Genomic DNA, 18,025 nt, shown 5'->3' on the forward strand with positions numbered 1-18,025 from the left:
GACTTTTTTATTTTATTTTTTTTTAAATATTTAATAAAGTGATTGTAAAATCTAGTTTTTTTTTCTATAAAAATAACAAATATGTTATACTTACAAAACCACTGCACAGAGCAGCCCAGAGGCTCCTCTTCTCGGGTTCCTCGCTGGCTCTCTTGGCCCTTTCCACCTGTTGAGTGCCACCACAGCAAGCAGCTTGCTATGGGGGCACCCGAGCCGAGCCACAGCTCCCTGTATCCATTCAGACTTGGAGCCATGGTTCAGCCACACCCCTTCTCTCCTGATTGGCTAACTAACTTTGATTGACAGCAGCGGAAGACAATGGCACTGCTGCGGTGTCTCAGCCAATCAGGAGGGAGAGTCCCAGATGGCCAAGGAACTTGTGCACGTTGCTGGACAGAGATGGGGCTCAGGTAAGTATTAGGGGGGCTGAGGGGGGGCTGCTGCACACAAAAGATTTTTTATCTTAATGCATACAAGATAAAAAATCTTCTGCCTTTACAATCCCTTTAAGCATATTCACAAATAACATAGGTCAGATAAATCATTCAAAAGAAAAAAAGAAAGAAAGTCAGAGCATACAAAATATGCGATACTAGATTAATACACAACATGTGTATATCACCAGTGGAGAAAAAAAAAACAAAAACAGAAGAAATAGATAAACTATTACAGAAAGTATCATCACAGGGGCAATTTCCTTACTCCAAGGGTTTACCGATGCCCAGTAGGGCCCGTTAGGAACCCAAAATATGTTAGAAATGTGGATAAAAGCATTAAACAATCCCACCAAAATTAAAGCAAATAAGCAATAGACAGCAGGTTCATCTACTCCCATGGGTGCATATTATGAAGTAAATAGCTGCATCATAGCCCATCAAAAATGGGAGGGAGGAGACCTATTGGCTAGGCATCAGCAGGGATCCTGAGTTTGGCCGGACTCTATTAATTGTCATTTTCCACTCAGCTACAGTATGCAGCAAGGATTATTTCCATTTATCAGAATTTCTCATCTAGCATAAAAGGCATATAAAAAATTACCAATTTAACATGTTGTGATTCCTCTGGGTTATCAGTGGTATCCAAGACAAATATAAGGGGATCTACAGGGGTCATCACTCTTCCCGTTGTGGTTATGATTTCCCTCCAATAATCCTGGATTTTAGGACAGGGCCATAGCATACTGAGAAGAGACCCCTTTTGAAAAAAGCACTTTTATTGAAAGGTTTAAAGCACTTTATTTAAAGCACTTCAATAAATGTTGTGCATTAAGTCCTGTAATTATTCATCATAAAAATACATAATAAAATAAAGTTATATTTAAAAAAAGTCATATGCAAACAAATAATGAAATACTGTATGTACACAAATACAAATACATTTAGGGTATCATAATATAGTTCATACAAAGCCGAAAATATCTAGAAAGTTAAAATATATGTCAGGGCTAAATTAAAAAAAACGTATTTAATACATATTTGCAGTATATGCACATTTTCAAGTTTTTTTATTCCTTTAAAAATGCTGGTAATATTTTCTTGTTTGAGCTGCAAAACAGCATTATCAATCAGCCCTGCCTGTTGGACCTCAGAGCTCTAAACCCCCCATCTCTGTCACACCCAACATGCATCCAATGATTTATTTCTCTGAAAAAAGTGCTGCTTTACTCCCAAGAACCTGCCCACACAATGTGCATACAAAAAGGGTCCTTTGGGATATGCTAAAGTTGCTAGGAATTAACTCAGAGCAGCTACCACTGCTAGAATTTTACAAGCCTGGTAGTGATGTCAAAGGGAGTAAAAAAAACTGTTTCTCACTACAGTAACAAGGTAAAAAAAAAGGGGGGGATGTTGGGCATGCTGCAAAAGGAAGAGATGGGTGTAAATTTTAGCAATGCTTAGACATACAATTGAAACCAGGGGTTTCAAACTGGTGGCCCTCCAGCTGTTGCAGAACTACAATTTGCATGAGGCATTGCAAGGCTGACAGTTACAAGCATGACTCCCATAGACAGCGGCATGATGGGACTTGTAGTTCCGCAACAGCTGGAGGGACTGTCTAAAACGTTCTTGGAGACTATAATGGTGAGACCTCTTTGTTTTGGTTTCCAATCCTGCACACCTTCACTTTTTTTGTGTCACTTTTTTGCATATTTTATGATACATTTTTTTTGAACACTTTACAGTGTGATAGAAAATATGGCAGAAAATGCATGCTTTACAACAGAATCTTTTATTCCACTATTCTGTATTGAAAGCAACAGCTTTACATTCATAACAATGCCTATAATAACCAGATAACCAAAATAATTCTGTACAGAACCACCTGTAACAATTGTGAGACCACTTGAAGATCATCAAGTGTTTGTGGGAGACAAAGTAGAACTGGAAGTGGAAGTGTCAGAAGAGGGAGCCCTCGTTATGTGGTATGTTCATGTTGCAAAGTGGCATTGCCTAAGATACCAATTGCCAAGTCACTGTAACCAATCAACTTGTAAAGCAAAATATTCAAAGTGTTGTTTGTGGGCATCTATTTAATTATTGACTAGGTCGAAAGATGGCGTAGAGTTAACTCGTGAAGAGACCTTCAAATATCGATTCAAGAAGGATGGAAAAAAACACATTCTAATTATCAATGAATCTACTATAGAAGACACTGGCCGTTACCAAGTGATGACCAATGGAGGAAAATGTGAAGCAGACCTTATAGTTGAAGGTATGGATTAAAGAAGCTTTGCTAAAATGCACATTTTACAAATACTTAGTTCTTTTTATCAAGTTTCATACAAATAAATAAAAAATCAAACACCCACATACGTACAATGGACATCAAAAAATACAAAAAATAAAACAAACGCCAAAAATGAGTTCTAGATGAGTAGACTTAGACGCACATAACTACCTCAACATGTTCCTTTTTATGCTTTTTCTCAATAGGCAGTGGTAATGGTAACTTGGGCAGTTGTTTTTTTTTAAATTGACTTACATATTTAATTTGTCATAAAGGGCCCGGCTTTTAAAGTGGTAGTAAACTCACATCATTGCACCCCAAACTATAAATAAGTAATTACATGTTGTTCTTTTGCAGCTTTGTGCCACATATATAAGGAAAATAAAACGTTCTTACTTGAAATCAAAACATTTTTTTTACAAGCTCCTGCTTGTTTGCAGCCACCGTTCCGAATAGTATCCGAATCTGAATAGTATTGTATTTCCACCCTCACTCAGGCTCTGTGTCCATAATCCCATGCATGTGCAGTAGTTCCTGAAGCCAAGCCTCATTTTCGTTCTGCTTTTACTAAAGCAACCTGGTTTAGCGAATAAGAGCCAATCCAGCTGCTGTCTTACTTGAGGGGGGAAGTAGTATCGCGGGATGTCGGGGCTGATGCTGAGCTAAGGAAATGACGCAGCCCCGGGATGTAAACAACATTTTTCCAGCATGAAGAGCTTGCGGAAAAAAATAGAACGAACAGTGCATGCACCAGTGATGTCATTGCAAACAAAAAAAAGTGATTACACTGAAAGCAAGCAGGTAGGAAGCTGGGCACACAGAGCACACAGTACAATTACTTGGAAAGATTCATTTAAAAGAGATTTGACGTAAGGGGTCTACTACCGCTTTAAAATAACACTGACAGTTTTTTAATAATAGTCAGCAGACAGGGTGTTATATCAATAAACTGACTATATTATCAGCTCTAACTGTCAAAGTTATTGCAGCATGTATTAAGTTATGACTCTGGCTAAATCCCTCTAGAATCAGGCTAGCAATATCTAATTCCCACTTAATAATGATTCAACAGTATTCTAACAGGTCCCCTTTAAGACAGCATATGCTGGAGTTCCTGTCCTAGCAAGACCTTGCTAAATCTTCGCTGGCAGTTGGAGCTCTTATCACTCTTCAGCGTGGTATTTGTAATCCCTGAGTAATAGTGTATGTGCAATCCTATCTGCAGTCAGTGTATCATGGATGTAGATTTATACTTGCGATTTAGGATTTCACCAGGCACTCTTTCACACGACAGTATCCACTTGTGATTGTCCTGCCACCCAGGCGAAGTGTTTCCCCACGCTCCTTCATCACTGGGGATGTTCGGCACTTGGCTGTCCCAGTCAGTCAGTTTGGCTACACCCGTTTTCTACTCAGCTCCACTGGATCTATCACCGCTGTGTGATTACCAGCATCCTCACCGCTGAGGATGGGCTCCGCTCTCCTTAGGCCGCACTCTTTGGCCTCCGTCACCAACGGTGTCCTCTCACACCTCTCCAACTGATCTGTCCTCCATGAGTCCCGGAAGCAAGAGAGCGCACGCTCGGCCCAGCAGAGAGGTATATCAGCTCTCCTATGATCCTTCACTCTCCCGTGCTCCCTGGGAGTATAGTCCCTCCTGCAATCCACACAACAGTCTTCATTCAGATCTAGACTATATCTCCCACAATCCAGTTCGTCCATTTCCAGAGAAAGACGACCCTCACTAGTAAAAGCCTTAAAGGGGCACTCTGGCTGCATTATTAAATAACTGTAACCTGAATGTATATATTTGTGACATATACTGTATATGTATATAGAAGTCCCGGCTTGGCTACAGCTAAATAAAGCATGTTATTTACTAGGGATGCACCAATACCTATACAGGTATTGGTTCCGATACCAAGTATTTTCTCTAGTAGATTGATAATATAGTGTATAATAGGGATCGTGTAATGAAGCTTAAAGCAGTCCAATACCAGGGGGGCACCTACCCAGCAGTTCAAGAAAAAAGAAAAGGAGGAATTTAACAGTGGGCGTTAAATGGTGGACCCTTGGTATTTGAATTAACTTTACATCAATGCATAAATATCCAAAAATACAAAAATGGTTTATTATTACAAAAAAAAAAAAAAAAAAATCAATCAACAAAGGACAAATGTAAACTCACAAACATGTAACATATAAAATCAGTACTATATTGGCAGTAATCAGATGTGATGTAGATGTATCACATGGAATTTGCCAACATGTTTCATGGTGCAAACCGCTTATTCAGGGCTTCTTTCTCCGTGACTCACTGTACAGATCTAGTATATACAGACAGAACAAACAAAAAATATATACACCAAAATACATATTCACATGGTAAAAATATAGTACATAGCCATTACCCTATCTCATGATATGGAGAAGAGAAGGAAAAGAAAAAAAAAATATAAAATTATATAAACAAGGAGAAATAGGTATGATATAAATTACGAGTAGTATAGAATACCTCCATAAGGTACATCAGGTGTGATCAGGAGATTTCCGACGACAGGCTATGCTAGCCTCAAACATGAATGTGGAAAAACATGGAGTTCTATTATCAGATGGAAAACATGCTCTATATATCAAAAGCACAGCAAACAGCAAATAAGGATGCTAATAGTCATGGGGAATATCCACACATTTGATGATCCATAAATTAGACACAGATGTGGCAACTAAATCTGCCACATGCATAAAGACCAGACTCAAACAGACCTGAGCAGGATAAACTGCTGAGGTATCAGCAGCAAATATCAATCTTACCCATAGGTCCATAGAATCAAAAAAGGTCCCTGGTAAGAGTTGTATCTAAATGATAACAAAACTTATCATGAGAACTGCACCAAGAATCAAAAAGAACACTAAAGATTAAGTAGAGTCTAACTCATGAAAGGGTTGGGGGCTTTCTTACCCAAATAAATATCTCCAATCGAATTGACTCCAAACTCCCACAGGCATAAGAGCAAGCGGGGGGGAAACAAGATGTAAATGGCAAGGAGCAACAGGTGTGTCTGGGTCTCCCGAGGATCCGTTACTCCAGCAGGTGAACCCTAAATGGGCCAGCCCTTATATAACAAATAGGGGCGACCCTTAGGGAGCTGGGTGGATCCTCTCTAAATTGGAAAACTTAACTCAAAGTAAAAAGAAAAGTGTGTAAGGTACCACTGGTCAAAAGGCCAAATGAATGGCGTGCTGTGGGCCGAGATGGCTATCTAGAATCCAACTGAGAGCAGAGGTGACGTACGTACCAGTCAGGAGACCCAGACACACCTGTGCCTTTTACATCTTTTCTCCCCCACTTACTCTTATGCCTGGGGAGTTTGGAGACAATTCGATTGAAGATCTTTATTTGGGTAAGAAAACCCCCTTCTGTTTCATGAGTTGGACACTACTTAATCTTTAGAATCTTTTGATTCTAAGTACAGTTTTTATGATCTGTTTTTTATAATTTTCGATACAACTCTCACCAGGGACCTTTTTTTATTCTATGGACCTATGGGTGTGATCAATTTATTCTACTGATACCTCAGCAGTTTATCCTACTCAGGTCAGTTTGAGACTGGTCTTTATGTGTGTGGCAGATTTGGTTGACACATCTGTGTCTAATTTATGGATCATCAAATCAAATGTGGATATTCCCCATGACTATTAGCATCCTGATTTGCTGTTTGCTGTGTTTTTGATATATAGAGCATGTTTTCCATCTGGTAATATAACTTCATGTTGTTCCACATTCATCATGTTTGAGGCCAGCAAGATAGCCTGTTGTCGGAAGTCTCCCCTTAGCCTGAGCACACCTGATGTACCTTACAGAGGTATTTTATACTACTCCTATTTTTTACTATTCCCTTTTCTCCTTGCTTATATAATTTTATTTATTTTTTTTTTGGTTTTCTTCTCCCCTCCATATCATAGGATAGGGCAATGGCTATTTACTATATTTTTATCATGTGAATATGTATTTTGGTGTATATATTTTTTGATTGTTCTGTCTGTGTATACTAGATCTTAAGAGTGAGACATGGAGAAAGAAGCCCTGAAGAAGCGGTCTGCACTGCAAAACATGGTGGCAAGCTCCATTTGATACATATACATCACATCTGATTACTCTTAATATAGTACCAGTGGCGGCTGGTGCTCAAAATTTGGGGGGGGGGGGCGCAAACATAAAAATGTAATAAGCATTGCTTTGCGGCAAAAAACGCTGTAAAAAATTGCGTGACTTTGAGGTCGCAAAAGTGTGAAAGGGGCCTTCAGTAAATAAGGTATAGTGTGCCCCCTTTCAATGCAGAGTGACCAGCGTGCCCCCTTTCAATGCAGAGAGACCAGAGTGCCCCCTTTCAATGCAGAGTGACCAGCGTGCCCCCTTTCAATGCAGAGAGACCAGCGTGCTCCCTTTCAATGCAGAGAGACCAGCGTGCCCCCTTTCAATGCACAGTGACCAGTGTGCCCCCTTTCAATGCAGTGACCAGCATACATGCCCCCTTTCAATGCAGTGACCAGCGTACATGCCTCCTTTCAATGCAGTGACCAGCATACATGCCCCCTTTCAATGCAGCGACCAGCATACATGCCCCCTTTCAATGCAGTAACCAGCATACATGTCCCCTTCAATGCAGTGACCAGCGTACATGCCCCCTTTCAATGCAGTGACCAGCATACATGCCCCCTTCAATGCAGTGACCAGCATACATGCCCCCTTCAATGCAGTGACCAGCGTACATGCCCCCTTTCAATGCAGTGACCAGCGTACATGCCCATTTCAATGCAGTGACCAGCATACATGCCCCCTTCAATGTAGTGACCAGCGTACGTGCCCCCTTTCAATGCAGTGACCAGCATACATGCCCCCTTTCAATGCAGTGACCAGCGTACATGCCCCCTCAATGCAGTGACCAGCATACATGCCCCTTTCAATGCAGTGACCAGCGTGCATGCCCCCTTCAATGCAATGACCAGCATACATGCCCCTTTCAATGCAGTGACCAGCGTACGTGCCCCCTTCAATACAGTGACCATCATAAATTCCCCCAATGCAGAGATCAGCATGCGTGCCCCCTTCAATGCAGTGACCAGCATACATTCCCCCAATGCAGAGATCAGCGTGCGTGCCCCCTTCTTACCTGGAGCAGCAGCGGCGGCTTCTCATCAGTGTCCCGACGTCGGCTTCTCCTCAGTCCCGGTGGCGCGTCTCTGAGTCCTCCTGCTCCAGCCTCCTCCTCGGCCAATGGCATGGGGTTTGCCTTGCGGCCAATCAGGAAGCGCGTATCGGACACGCTTTCTGATTGGCCAGGAGGAGGATCGGTGTGACAATAGCGAATTTTCATTCGCTATTGTCACACAATGGGTGGGCTCTGGGCGCACTGCTCTGCACCCCGGCTCCACCCTTTGCATCACCGTATTAGAGCCTCTGGCTCTAATCAGGTGATTAAAAAAAAAAACATTAAGCTCCATGCATCCGGTGCCCCTGCATGCAGATTAGGGGGCCGGACGCATGGATGGGGGGCGGCGCCCCTGTGCCCTCATTACACCGGCCGCCACTGTATAGTACTGATTTTATATGTTACATGATTGTGGGCTTATATTTGCCCTTTGTTGATTGATTTGTTTTCTATGTATTATTAAACCATGTTGTATTTTTGAATATTTATGCATTAATGTAAAGTTAATTCAAATAACAAGGGTCCACCATTTATTGCCTACTGTTAAATTCCCCCTCTTTTATTTTCCCCATTACTCGTGAAAAACTTATGCAGTTTCCCACACTGCTCCTGTGTGAACCCAGGCTGAAATCACTATGACAAGCCTTGGTTCACACAGAAGCTGTGGGGAAACCGCATGTGATTCAGACAGAAATCACACTGCATTCCTGTTCAAATCGCATGTGATTCTTTGCAGTGCGATTTACTCCCATTTATTTTTGTATGGATGCAAATCCAACTACAAAGTATCGGTACTCTGTATCAATGAGTACTTGACTGGATGTACCAGTATCAGTGCATCCCTATTATTTACCATCATGAACAGGGTCATTGGAGATATGAGCCATGCAAGGGGTAGTATCAAGAAAATAACAGCTGAGAAAAAAACTTCAAGAGAAAACAACTTTGTAAATTGAGGTCTTTTATCTGTTATCTGTTAAGGAGAAAAACTGTGATCTACCTAAAGATTACATGTTTGCTTAGGTTTTAGTGGCATATCGAACTCTCTATTAAGACTCCTAGAGCCTGGATTTATTTATTGTTTTCATGCTACTATCTATAGCAAACATGAAACACCACTTTAATGCTAACTGAATGACACTAGATAACAGTGCAGTAGAGTCTACTTGCCAGATTTTGGAAATCTAACATTCATTAACTTTCTTATGCACGCAGCTGTTTTTAACAGTTTAGTGCAGTAAAATAAGATGTAGAAAAGGGCTTTTACTATACACACAGACTTTGCTATTTAGGGTGCAAGGTCCACTTTAAGTTGTGGGTGGCTTAGTTTTAAAAAAAACAAAAGCTATTTAATGCATCAGAACTTAAGTGACTTTTTTCTGTTACAAAACCTAACCTCAGTATCATTTCAAGGTAACATACATTGAAAGCCCAAGGGTTGGGGGTAATGTGATGTAAAAGTTTCTCAAAAATTTAAAACAGAAGTTCTAGTCTTGGCTTTGCTGTTTCTTTAAGTTCATAACTTTGGTGCCCTTGTAAATTTCACAAGCCTTATAAGATATATCCTTCTAATAAACTCATGGCATTTACTTACTACCTGCAGAGAAGCAGCTGGAAGTCTTACAAGGCATTGCTGACCTGACTGTAAAAGCAACAGACCAGGCTGTCTTCAAATGTGAGGTGTCTGATGAAAAGGTCACTGGCAAGTGGTTTAAGAATGGAGTGGAAATCAGACCTAGCAAACGTATCACTATGACTCATAAGGGCAGGTAAGGTTTTTTCCGACATTCTGATACACAATTATTATACAATATTCCTTAAAGAACTGTTAGGCCTATTTCATAAACTTGATCCAGTAATTTGTGACTAGGGTTGAGCGAACACCTAGATGTCCGTGTTCGACGGGTTTGGCCGAACTTTAAAAAAAAGTCCGGGTCCGTGTCCCGGACTTTTACCGAACTTTTCCCGGACACCGAACCCCATTGAAGTCAATGGGGACCCGAACTTTAAGGCACTAAAATGGCTCTAAAACACCAAAGGAAAGGGCTAGAGTGCTGCAAATGGCAGCAAAACGTAATTAAGAGCATGGCAAGTGCTCTGCAAACAAATGTGGATAGGGAAATAACTTAAAACAACAAAAAAAAAACAGAAAAATAAAACAATGTTCTTCTTCATCTCTGAAGGACGAGGCCCATATGGAGTAGGAGGGAGGTTGAGGTGGTGGTGGATGTGGCGGTGACATAGGCGTGCGCACAGGGTGTGCTGGGTGTGCCTGGGCACACCCTAATCACCTAGGGCACATAGCATTGCCAGTGAGGAGATGGGAAAGATCTCCCTGGGACCTGCTCTGCTCTATTTCTCCTTGCCTACAGGTACATGGCCCCGATACATTACTCTCCCTGCTGGCAAACACATGCATGTGTATTTCAACTTTGGGGTGCACACCTTAATGCAATAGGCTGCGCACACCTATGGGTGGTGTAGGTGGAAGCGGCGGTGGAGGAGGACCAGGGCCGGATTAACAGCATCATGGGCTTGGTGCTGAGGATTTTGAAGGGCCTTAAGGGCCGTGCCTTGCCATGCACCCAGAGGAGGAAGGGTGCAGCCATGCATGCCTAATTCAACATGGGATGCTGTCTCTGAAGCCCATAAACACATCCATGCATCGCCAACTGTCCCTCCTTGTCCGGCCTTCACGCTGTGTGGGGAGGTTCTGAGGGTGCTGCCTGGGGAAGCGAGCATAGAAGCCAGACTTCTGTGTTTACAAGTGACAGAAGAGCGGTAACAGTGAATATGGCCAACCCGGGGCCTATATAAAAGGTAGGGGCCTGGAGCTGCAGCTCCAATAGCCCCTACATTAATCTGGCCCTGAGGAGGAGGACGAGGTAGCCAACACTGCTTCTTTTCAAAAATTTTAAATGAGGGTACACCCCAAAAGAGTGAGAAAGAGCAAAAATGGAGCAATGGGTGGGTAAGGTCGGTATCCATTGCTATTCTGCATAAGGTACGGAAAAGTCCCGTGGGATCCATGCCTGGTTCATTTTAATGAACGTGAGCTTGTCCACATTGTCTCTGGACAGGCGGCTGCGCTTGTCTGTTATAACGCCCCCAGCCGTGCTAAATACCCGTTCAGATAATACACTGGCTGCAGGGCACGCCAGCACCTCCAAGGCGTAAAGGGCAAGCTCAGGCCATGTGCCCAATTTGGAGACCCAGAAGTTGAAGGGGGCAGACCCGTCATTCACTACATGTAGGCGTGTGCACACATACTGCTCCACCATGTTGGTAAAATGCTGCCTCCTGCTAAGACGTTCCATCTGAGCTGCTGGTGCTGCTGTTTGTTGTGGCGTGCTGACAAAGCTTTTCCACATTTCGGCCATGCTAACCCTGCCTTCTGAGGTGCTGGCGGTGCCCTGGTTGCGTTGGCGACCTCCTCCTCCTCCTCCTCTGCCTTGTGCTTCCACTGTGGCCCCGCTGTCAGATGGGAATGCCAGCAGCATGGCGTCTACCAGCGTGCGCTTGTACTCGCGCATCTTGCGATCGCGCTCCAGTGAGTGAATTAAGGACGGTACGTTGTCCTTGTAACGGGGATCCAGCAGCGTGGCCACCCAGTAATCAGCACAAGTTAGAATGTGGGCAACTCGGCGGTCGTTGTGGAGACACTGCAGCATGTAATCGCTCATGTGTGCCAGGCTGCCCAGAGGCGACGAAAGGCTGTCCTCTGTGGGAGGTGTATCGTCCGTGTCCTCTGTATCCCCCCAGCCACGCACCAGTGATGGCCATGAGCTGGCCTGGGTGCCACCCTGCTGTGAACATGGTTCCATCTCCTCCTCCAGCTCCTCCTCCTCCTCATCCTCCTCATCCTCCAGAACTGTGCCCCTGCTGGACAATTGCGTCCCTGGCGTTTGCGTGTGCAGGAACCCACCCTCGGAGCCCCTTGCGAATGACTGCCCTGAAAGCCTTGGAAATGTTACCTCTTCATCCTCCTCCTCCTCCTCATCCTGTGCCACATCCTCTTCCATCATCGCCCGAATTGTTTTTTCAAGGAGGCATAGAAGTGGGATAGTTAAGCTGAGAACGGCGTCATTGCCACTGGCCATGTTGGTGGAGTACTCAAAACAGCGCAACAAGGCACACAGGTCTCGCATGGAGGCCCAGTTATTGGTGGTGAAGTGGTGCTGTTCCGCAGAGCGACTCACGCGTGCGTGCTGCAGCTGAAACTCCACTATGGCCTGCTGCTGCTCGCACAGTCTTTCCAGCATGTGCAAGGTGGAGTTCCACCTTGTGGGCACGTCACATATGAGGCGGTGAGCGGGAAGGCCGAAGTTACGCTGCAGCGCTGCCAGGCGAGCAGCAGCAGGGTGAGAACGCCGAAAGTGCGCACAAACGGCCCGCACTTTCTGCAGCAGCTCTGACATATCGGGGTAGTTTTTAAGGAACCTCTGCACCACCAAATTCAGCACATGCGCCAGGCAAGGGATGTGCGTCAAACCGGCTAGGCCCAGAGCTGCTATGAGATTTCGCCCGTTATCACACACCACCAGGCCGGGCTTGAGGCTCGCTGGCAGCAACCACTCATTTGTCTGCTGTTCCATGCTCCTCCACAACTCCTGCGCGGTGTGTGGTTTGTCCCCCAAACAGGCAAGTTGTAAAACTGCCTGCTGTCGTTTACCCCTGGCCGTGCTGAAGTTGGTGGTGAAGGTGTTACGCTGTCCGGATGAGGAGGCGGTAGAGGATGAGGAAGCGGAGTAGGAGGAGTTACGAACAGGAGGCAAACTGAAGCGCCCTGCAATCCTCGGTGGTGGAAGGACATGCGCCAAATTGCTATCCGCCTCAGGCCCATCCGCCACTGCATTTACCCAGTGTGCCGTTAGGGAGATATAACGCCCCTGACCGTGCTTACTGGTCCACGTATCCGTAGTTAGGTGGACCTTGGCACAGATGGCGTTGCGCAGTGCACACCTGATATTTTCCCCCACTTGGTTGTGCAGGGAAGGGATGGCTTGCCTGGAAAAGTAGTGGCGGCTGGGCACGACGTACTGTGGGACAGCCACCGACATAAGGTTTTTAAAACTGTGCGTCTCCACCAGACGGAATGACAGCATTTCAAAGGCCAATAATTTTGAAATGCTGGCATTCAGGGCCAGGGATCGCGGGTGGGTAGGGGGGTACTTCCTCTTCCTCTCAAGTGTTTGGGAGATGGAAAGCTGAACGCTTCCACGGGACATTGTGGAGATGGTTGTTGGTGACCCAGGTGGTGGTGTTGCTGACAGATCGTCTGTTTGCGGGGTGGCAGGTGCCGGTATCACTACAGATGTGGCTGGAGCGGCCGAGACTGCAGCAGAAGAGGAAGCAGGATGAGCCAGAGACGTTTCTTGGTTTTGAAGGTGTGTACTCCACTGCAGCTTGTGCTTTGCACTTAGATGCCTGATCATGCAGGTTGTGCTCAGGTTGAGAAGGTTCATGCCTCGCTTCAAGCTCTGATTGCACAGGGTGCAAACCACTCGTGTCCTGTCATCAGCACATTTTCTAAAGAACTTCCACGCTAGAGAACTCCTTTGAGCTGACTTTGGTGCGCTCGTTCCCTTGCTGCGTTGGGCAGTAGCGGGCGTAGTGTCTAGGGCACGGCCGCTCCGCTTCTGCACCCTGCTCCCTCTTCTGCTGTGCTGGTGGCTCTGTGCGACCACCGCCTCTTCCTCCAAACTACTCAGGTCACCTGCATGACGTTCATTCCATGTGGGGTCGAGGACCTCATCGTCCTCCACATCATCTTCCACCCAGTCTTCACCCCTGCCCTCCTTGTCGGTCTCCACAATGCTGAACGCCGCAGCAGTTGGCACCTGCGTTTCGTCATCATCGGAGACGTGCTGCGATGATCCTTGCATGTACTCATCTTGAGAAATAAGTGGTTGGGCATCGCTGCACTCAATCTCTTCCACTTCTGGGGCAGGGCTAGGTGGATGGCCCTGGGAAACCCTGCTGACAGAGTCCTCAAAAAGAATAAGAGACTGCTGTATGGCTTGGGGCTCAGACTGCTGGCCTGATTTGCAAGGGGGTGAGGTGAAAGACGGTTGGACATTGGCTGCAGGTGCCAACTCTGACCTTTCTGCAGTAGACTGGGTGGGAGACAATGTGAAGGAACTGGAGGCACTGTCAGCAGCAAACCAATCTACTATCGCCTCAACTTGTTCTGGCCTCATCACTTCTAGGGGCGTTTGATGCCCTACCAAATACTGATGCAGGTTCTGTCGCCTACTCACACTTGAGGAAGGTGTTTCACTTGTGCGTGTAGCTGGCACAGATCGACCATGTCCTCTCCTTGCAACAGGAGCTCTACCAGCAGCACCACGACCCAGGCCACGGCCCTTATTTGACGGTCTCCTCATATTTCTGTAATTTAAGATCTTGCCCTAGAAAGGTTTTTATTGAATAGCGGAATAGAAAATATGATCCAAAAAAAGTGTATGTATATCACACGTACACAACCACACTAGGCCCCAATTACTATTGTTTGTACCCCTAAAAGGCTAGATGAGGAGTAGGGGGAGTATGGAACAGGCAGCACCCTCAAACCTTCAGAAGTATGAGATGAACCCCAACAACTTGGAAAGGTGGATCTCTCTCACACGTACCGACACAGACTATCCCGCAATTCAATTGATCCTCAAAGGTTTTTATTGAATAGCGGAATAGAAAATATGATCCAAAAAAAGTGTATGTATATCACACGTACACAACCACACTAGGCCCCAATTACTATTGTTTGTACCCCTAAAAGGCTAGGAGTAGGGGGAGTATGGAACAGGCAGCACCCTCAAACCTTCAGAAGTATGAGATGAACCCCAACAACTTGGAAAGGTGGATCTCTCTCACACGTACCAACACAGACTATCCCCCAATTTAACTGATCCCCAAAGGTTTTTGATTAAATAGCGGAATAGAAAATATGATCCCAAAAAAGTGTATGTATATCACACGTACACAACCACACTAGGCCCCAATTACTATTGTTTGTACCCCTAAAAGGCTAGGAGTAGGGGGAGTATGGAACAGGCAGCACCCTCAAACCTTCAGAAGTATGAGATGAACCCCAACAACTTGGAAAGGTGGATCTCTCTCACACGTACCAACACAGACTATCCCCCAATTTAACTGATCCCCAAAGGTTTTTGATTAAATAGCGGAATAGAAAATATGATCCCAAAAAAGTGTATGTATATCACACATACACAACCACACTAGGCCCCAATTACTATTGTTTGTACCCCTAAAAGGCTAGATGAGGAGTAGGGGGAGTATGGAACAGGCAGCACCCTCAAACCTTCAGAAGTATGAGATGAACCCCAACAACTTGGAAAGGTGGATCTCTCTCACACGTACCAACACAGACTATCCCCCAATTTAACTGATCCCCAAAGGTTTTTGATTAAATAGCGGAATAGAAAATATGATCCCAAAAAAGTGTATGTATATCACACGTACACAACCACACTAGGCCCCAATTACTATTGTTTGTACCCCTAAAAGGCTAGGAGTAGGGGGAGTATGGAACAGGCAGCACCCTCAAACCTTCAGAAGTATGAGATGAACCCCAACAACTTGGAAAGGTGGATCTCTCTCACACGTACCAACACAGACTATCCCCCAATTTAACTGATCCCCAAAGGTTTTTGATTAAATAGCGGAATAGAAAATATGATCCCAAAAAAGTGTATGTATATCACACGTACACAACCACACTAGGCCCCAATTACTATTGTTTGTACCCCTAAAAGGCTAGGAGTAGGGGGAGTATGGAACAGGCAGCACCCTCAAACCTTCAGAAGTATGAGATGAACCCCAACAACTTGGAAAGGTGGATCTCTCTCACACGTACCAACACAGACTATCCCCCAATTTAACTGATCCCCAAAGGTTTTTGATTAAATAGCGGAATAGAAAATATGATCCCAAAAAAGTGTATGTATATCACACGTACACAACCACACTAGGCCCCAATTACTATTGTTTGTACCCCTAAAAGGCTAGGAGTAGGGGGAGTATGGAACAGGCAGCACCCTCAAACCTTCAGAAGTATGAGATGAACCCCAACAACTTGGAAAGGTGGATCTCTCTCACACGTACCAACACAGACTATCCCCCAATTTAACTGATCCCCAAAGGTTTTTGATTAAATAGCGGAATAGAAAATATGATCCCAAAAAAGTGTATGTATATCACACGTACACAACCACACTAGGCCCCAATTACTATTGTTTGTACCCCTAAAAGGCTAGGAGTAGGGGGAGTATGGAACAGGCAGCACCCTCAAACCTTCAGAAGTATGAGATGAACCCCAACAACTTGGAAAGGTGGATCTCTCTCACACGTACCAACACAGACTATCCCCCAATTTAACTGATCCCCAAAGGTTTTTGATTAAATAGCGGAATAGAAAATATGATCCCAAAAAAGTGTATGTATATCACACGTACACAACCACACTAGGCCCCAATTACTATTGTTTGTACCCCTAAAAGGCTAGATGAGGAGTAGGGGGAGTATGGAACAGGCAGCACCCTCAAACCTTCAGAAGTATGAGATTGTGTTCACTGTACCCCACAAAGATTGAGTTCACTGCACCCCACAATGATTGTGTTCACTGCACCCCACAAAGATTGTGTTCACTGCACCTCACAAAGATTGTGTTCACTGTACCCCCCAAAGATTGTGTTCACTGCACCCCACAAAGATTCTGTTCACTGTACCCCACAAAGATTGTGTTCACTGCACCCCAAAAAGATTGTGTTCACTGCACCCCAAAAAGGATGTTGTTCACTGCACCCCAAAAAGGATGTTGTTCACTCCACCCCAAAAAGATTGTGTTCACTGCACCCCACAAAGATTGTGTTCACTGCACCCCAAAAAGATTGTGTTCACTGCACCCCAAAAATGATTTTGTTCACTGCACCCCAAAAAGGATTTTGTTCACTGCACCCCAAAAAGGATGTTGTTCACTCCACCCCAAAAAGATTGTGTTCACTGCACCCCAAAAAGATTGTGTTCACTGCACCCCACAAAGGATTTTGTTCACTGCACCCCAAAAAGATTGTGTTCACTGCACCCCAAAAAGGATGTTGTTCACTGCACCCCAAAAAGGATTTTGTTCACTGCACCCCAAAAAGATTGTGTTCACTGCACCCCACAAAGGATTTTGTTCACTGCACCCCACAAAGATTGTGTTCACTGCACACCAAAAAGGATTGTGTTCACTGCACCCCAAAAAGATTTTGTTCACTGCACCCCAAAAAGATTGTGTTCACTGCAGCCCAAAAAGATTGTGTTCACTGCAGCCCAAAAAGATTGTGTTCACTGCAGCCCAAAAAGATTGTGTTCACTGCAGCCCAAAAAGATTGTGTTCACTGCAGCCCAAAAAGATTGTGTTCACTGCAGCTCACACACAGAAAAATGGATGTGGATCACTGACACCTGCCTATCTCCAATCCCACACCACACAGCAATATCGATTGTAGTTTGTAGAACACAGTTTCCCTAAAATTCAGCAGACTCTGTCCCTAACAGGATTGAGAAGAGATCGTAGATCAGGATTGAGTGCAGACCCCACCCCCCACACAGCAATATCGATTGTAGTTTGTAGAAGACACTGACCCTATAATTCAGCAGACTCTATCCCTAAAATGCCTACAACTCGCCCTGCCTAAACACTCCGACCTGTCCCTCAATTCTATCCGGACACAAATGGTTTTTTCCTGCCTATCTTTCCCTAATCAGCAGCCAGCACGTTGATGTGTGCTCTGTCCCTGAATCTAAGCAGCATAATGACGCCGCTGCGGCTGCCTCGAACTTATAAAGACTTGGTCACATGCTTCAGACGGCCAATCACAGCTACTGAGACATTTGCAGGCATGGCTGGGATGGCTTAAGGCACACCAGTTAAACGATTGTTGATTGGCTGTTGAAAGCCCGCCATGAAAAGAGCGCCAAAGCATGCAAAACCCGGAAATAAAACGACCGAACACGGATTTTTACCCGAACATACAGTAAAGTGTCCGTGTCCGTGTTCGGGTACAAAAAATCCAATTATT

At 44.8% G+C, this 18,025-nt stretch overlaps 1 protein-coding gene across 1 annotated transcript in view; it reads left to right on the forward strand.

Moving 5' to 3' along the window:
- Positions 1 to 18,025, forward strand: part of LOC309568083 (myosin-binding protein C, fast-type-like) — a 184,826-nt gene that overhangs the window by 107,380 nt on the left and 59,421 nt on the right. The window contains exons 12-14 of the mRNA XM_082273656.1: positions 2,317 to 2,422; positions 2,546 to 2,712; positions 9,544 to 9,709. Coding sequence (XP_082129782.1) covers positions 2,317 to 2,422; positions 2,546 to 2,712; positions 9,544 to 9,709 — 439 coding nt within the window. The remainder of the gene's footprint in view (positions 1 to 2,316; positions 2,423 to 2,545; positions 2,713 to 9,543; positions 9,710 to 18,025) is intronic.

Source organism: Pelophylax lessonae, assembly GCF_965119305.1.
Source record: "Pelophylax lessonae genome assembly, chromosome: 12".
NCBI lineage: Eukaryota > Metazoa > Chordata > Amphibia > Anura > Ranidae > Pelophylax > Pelophylax lessonae.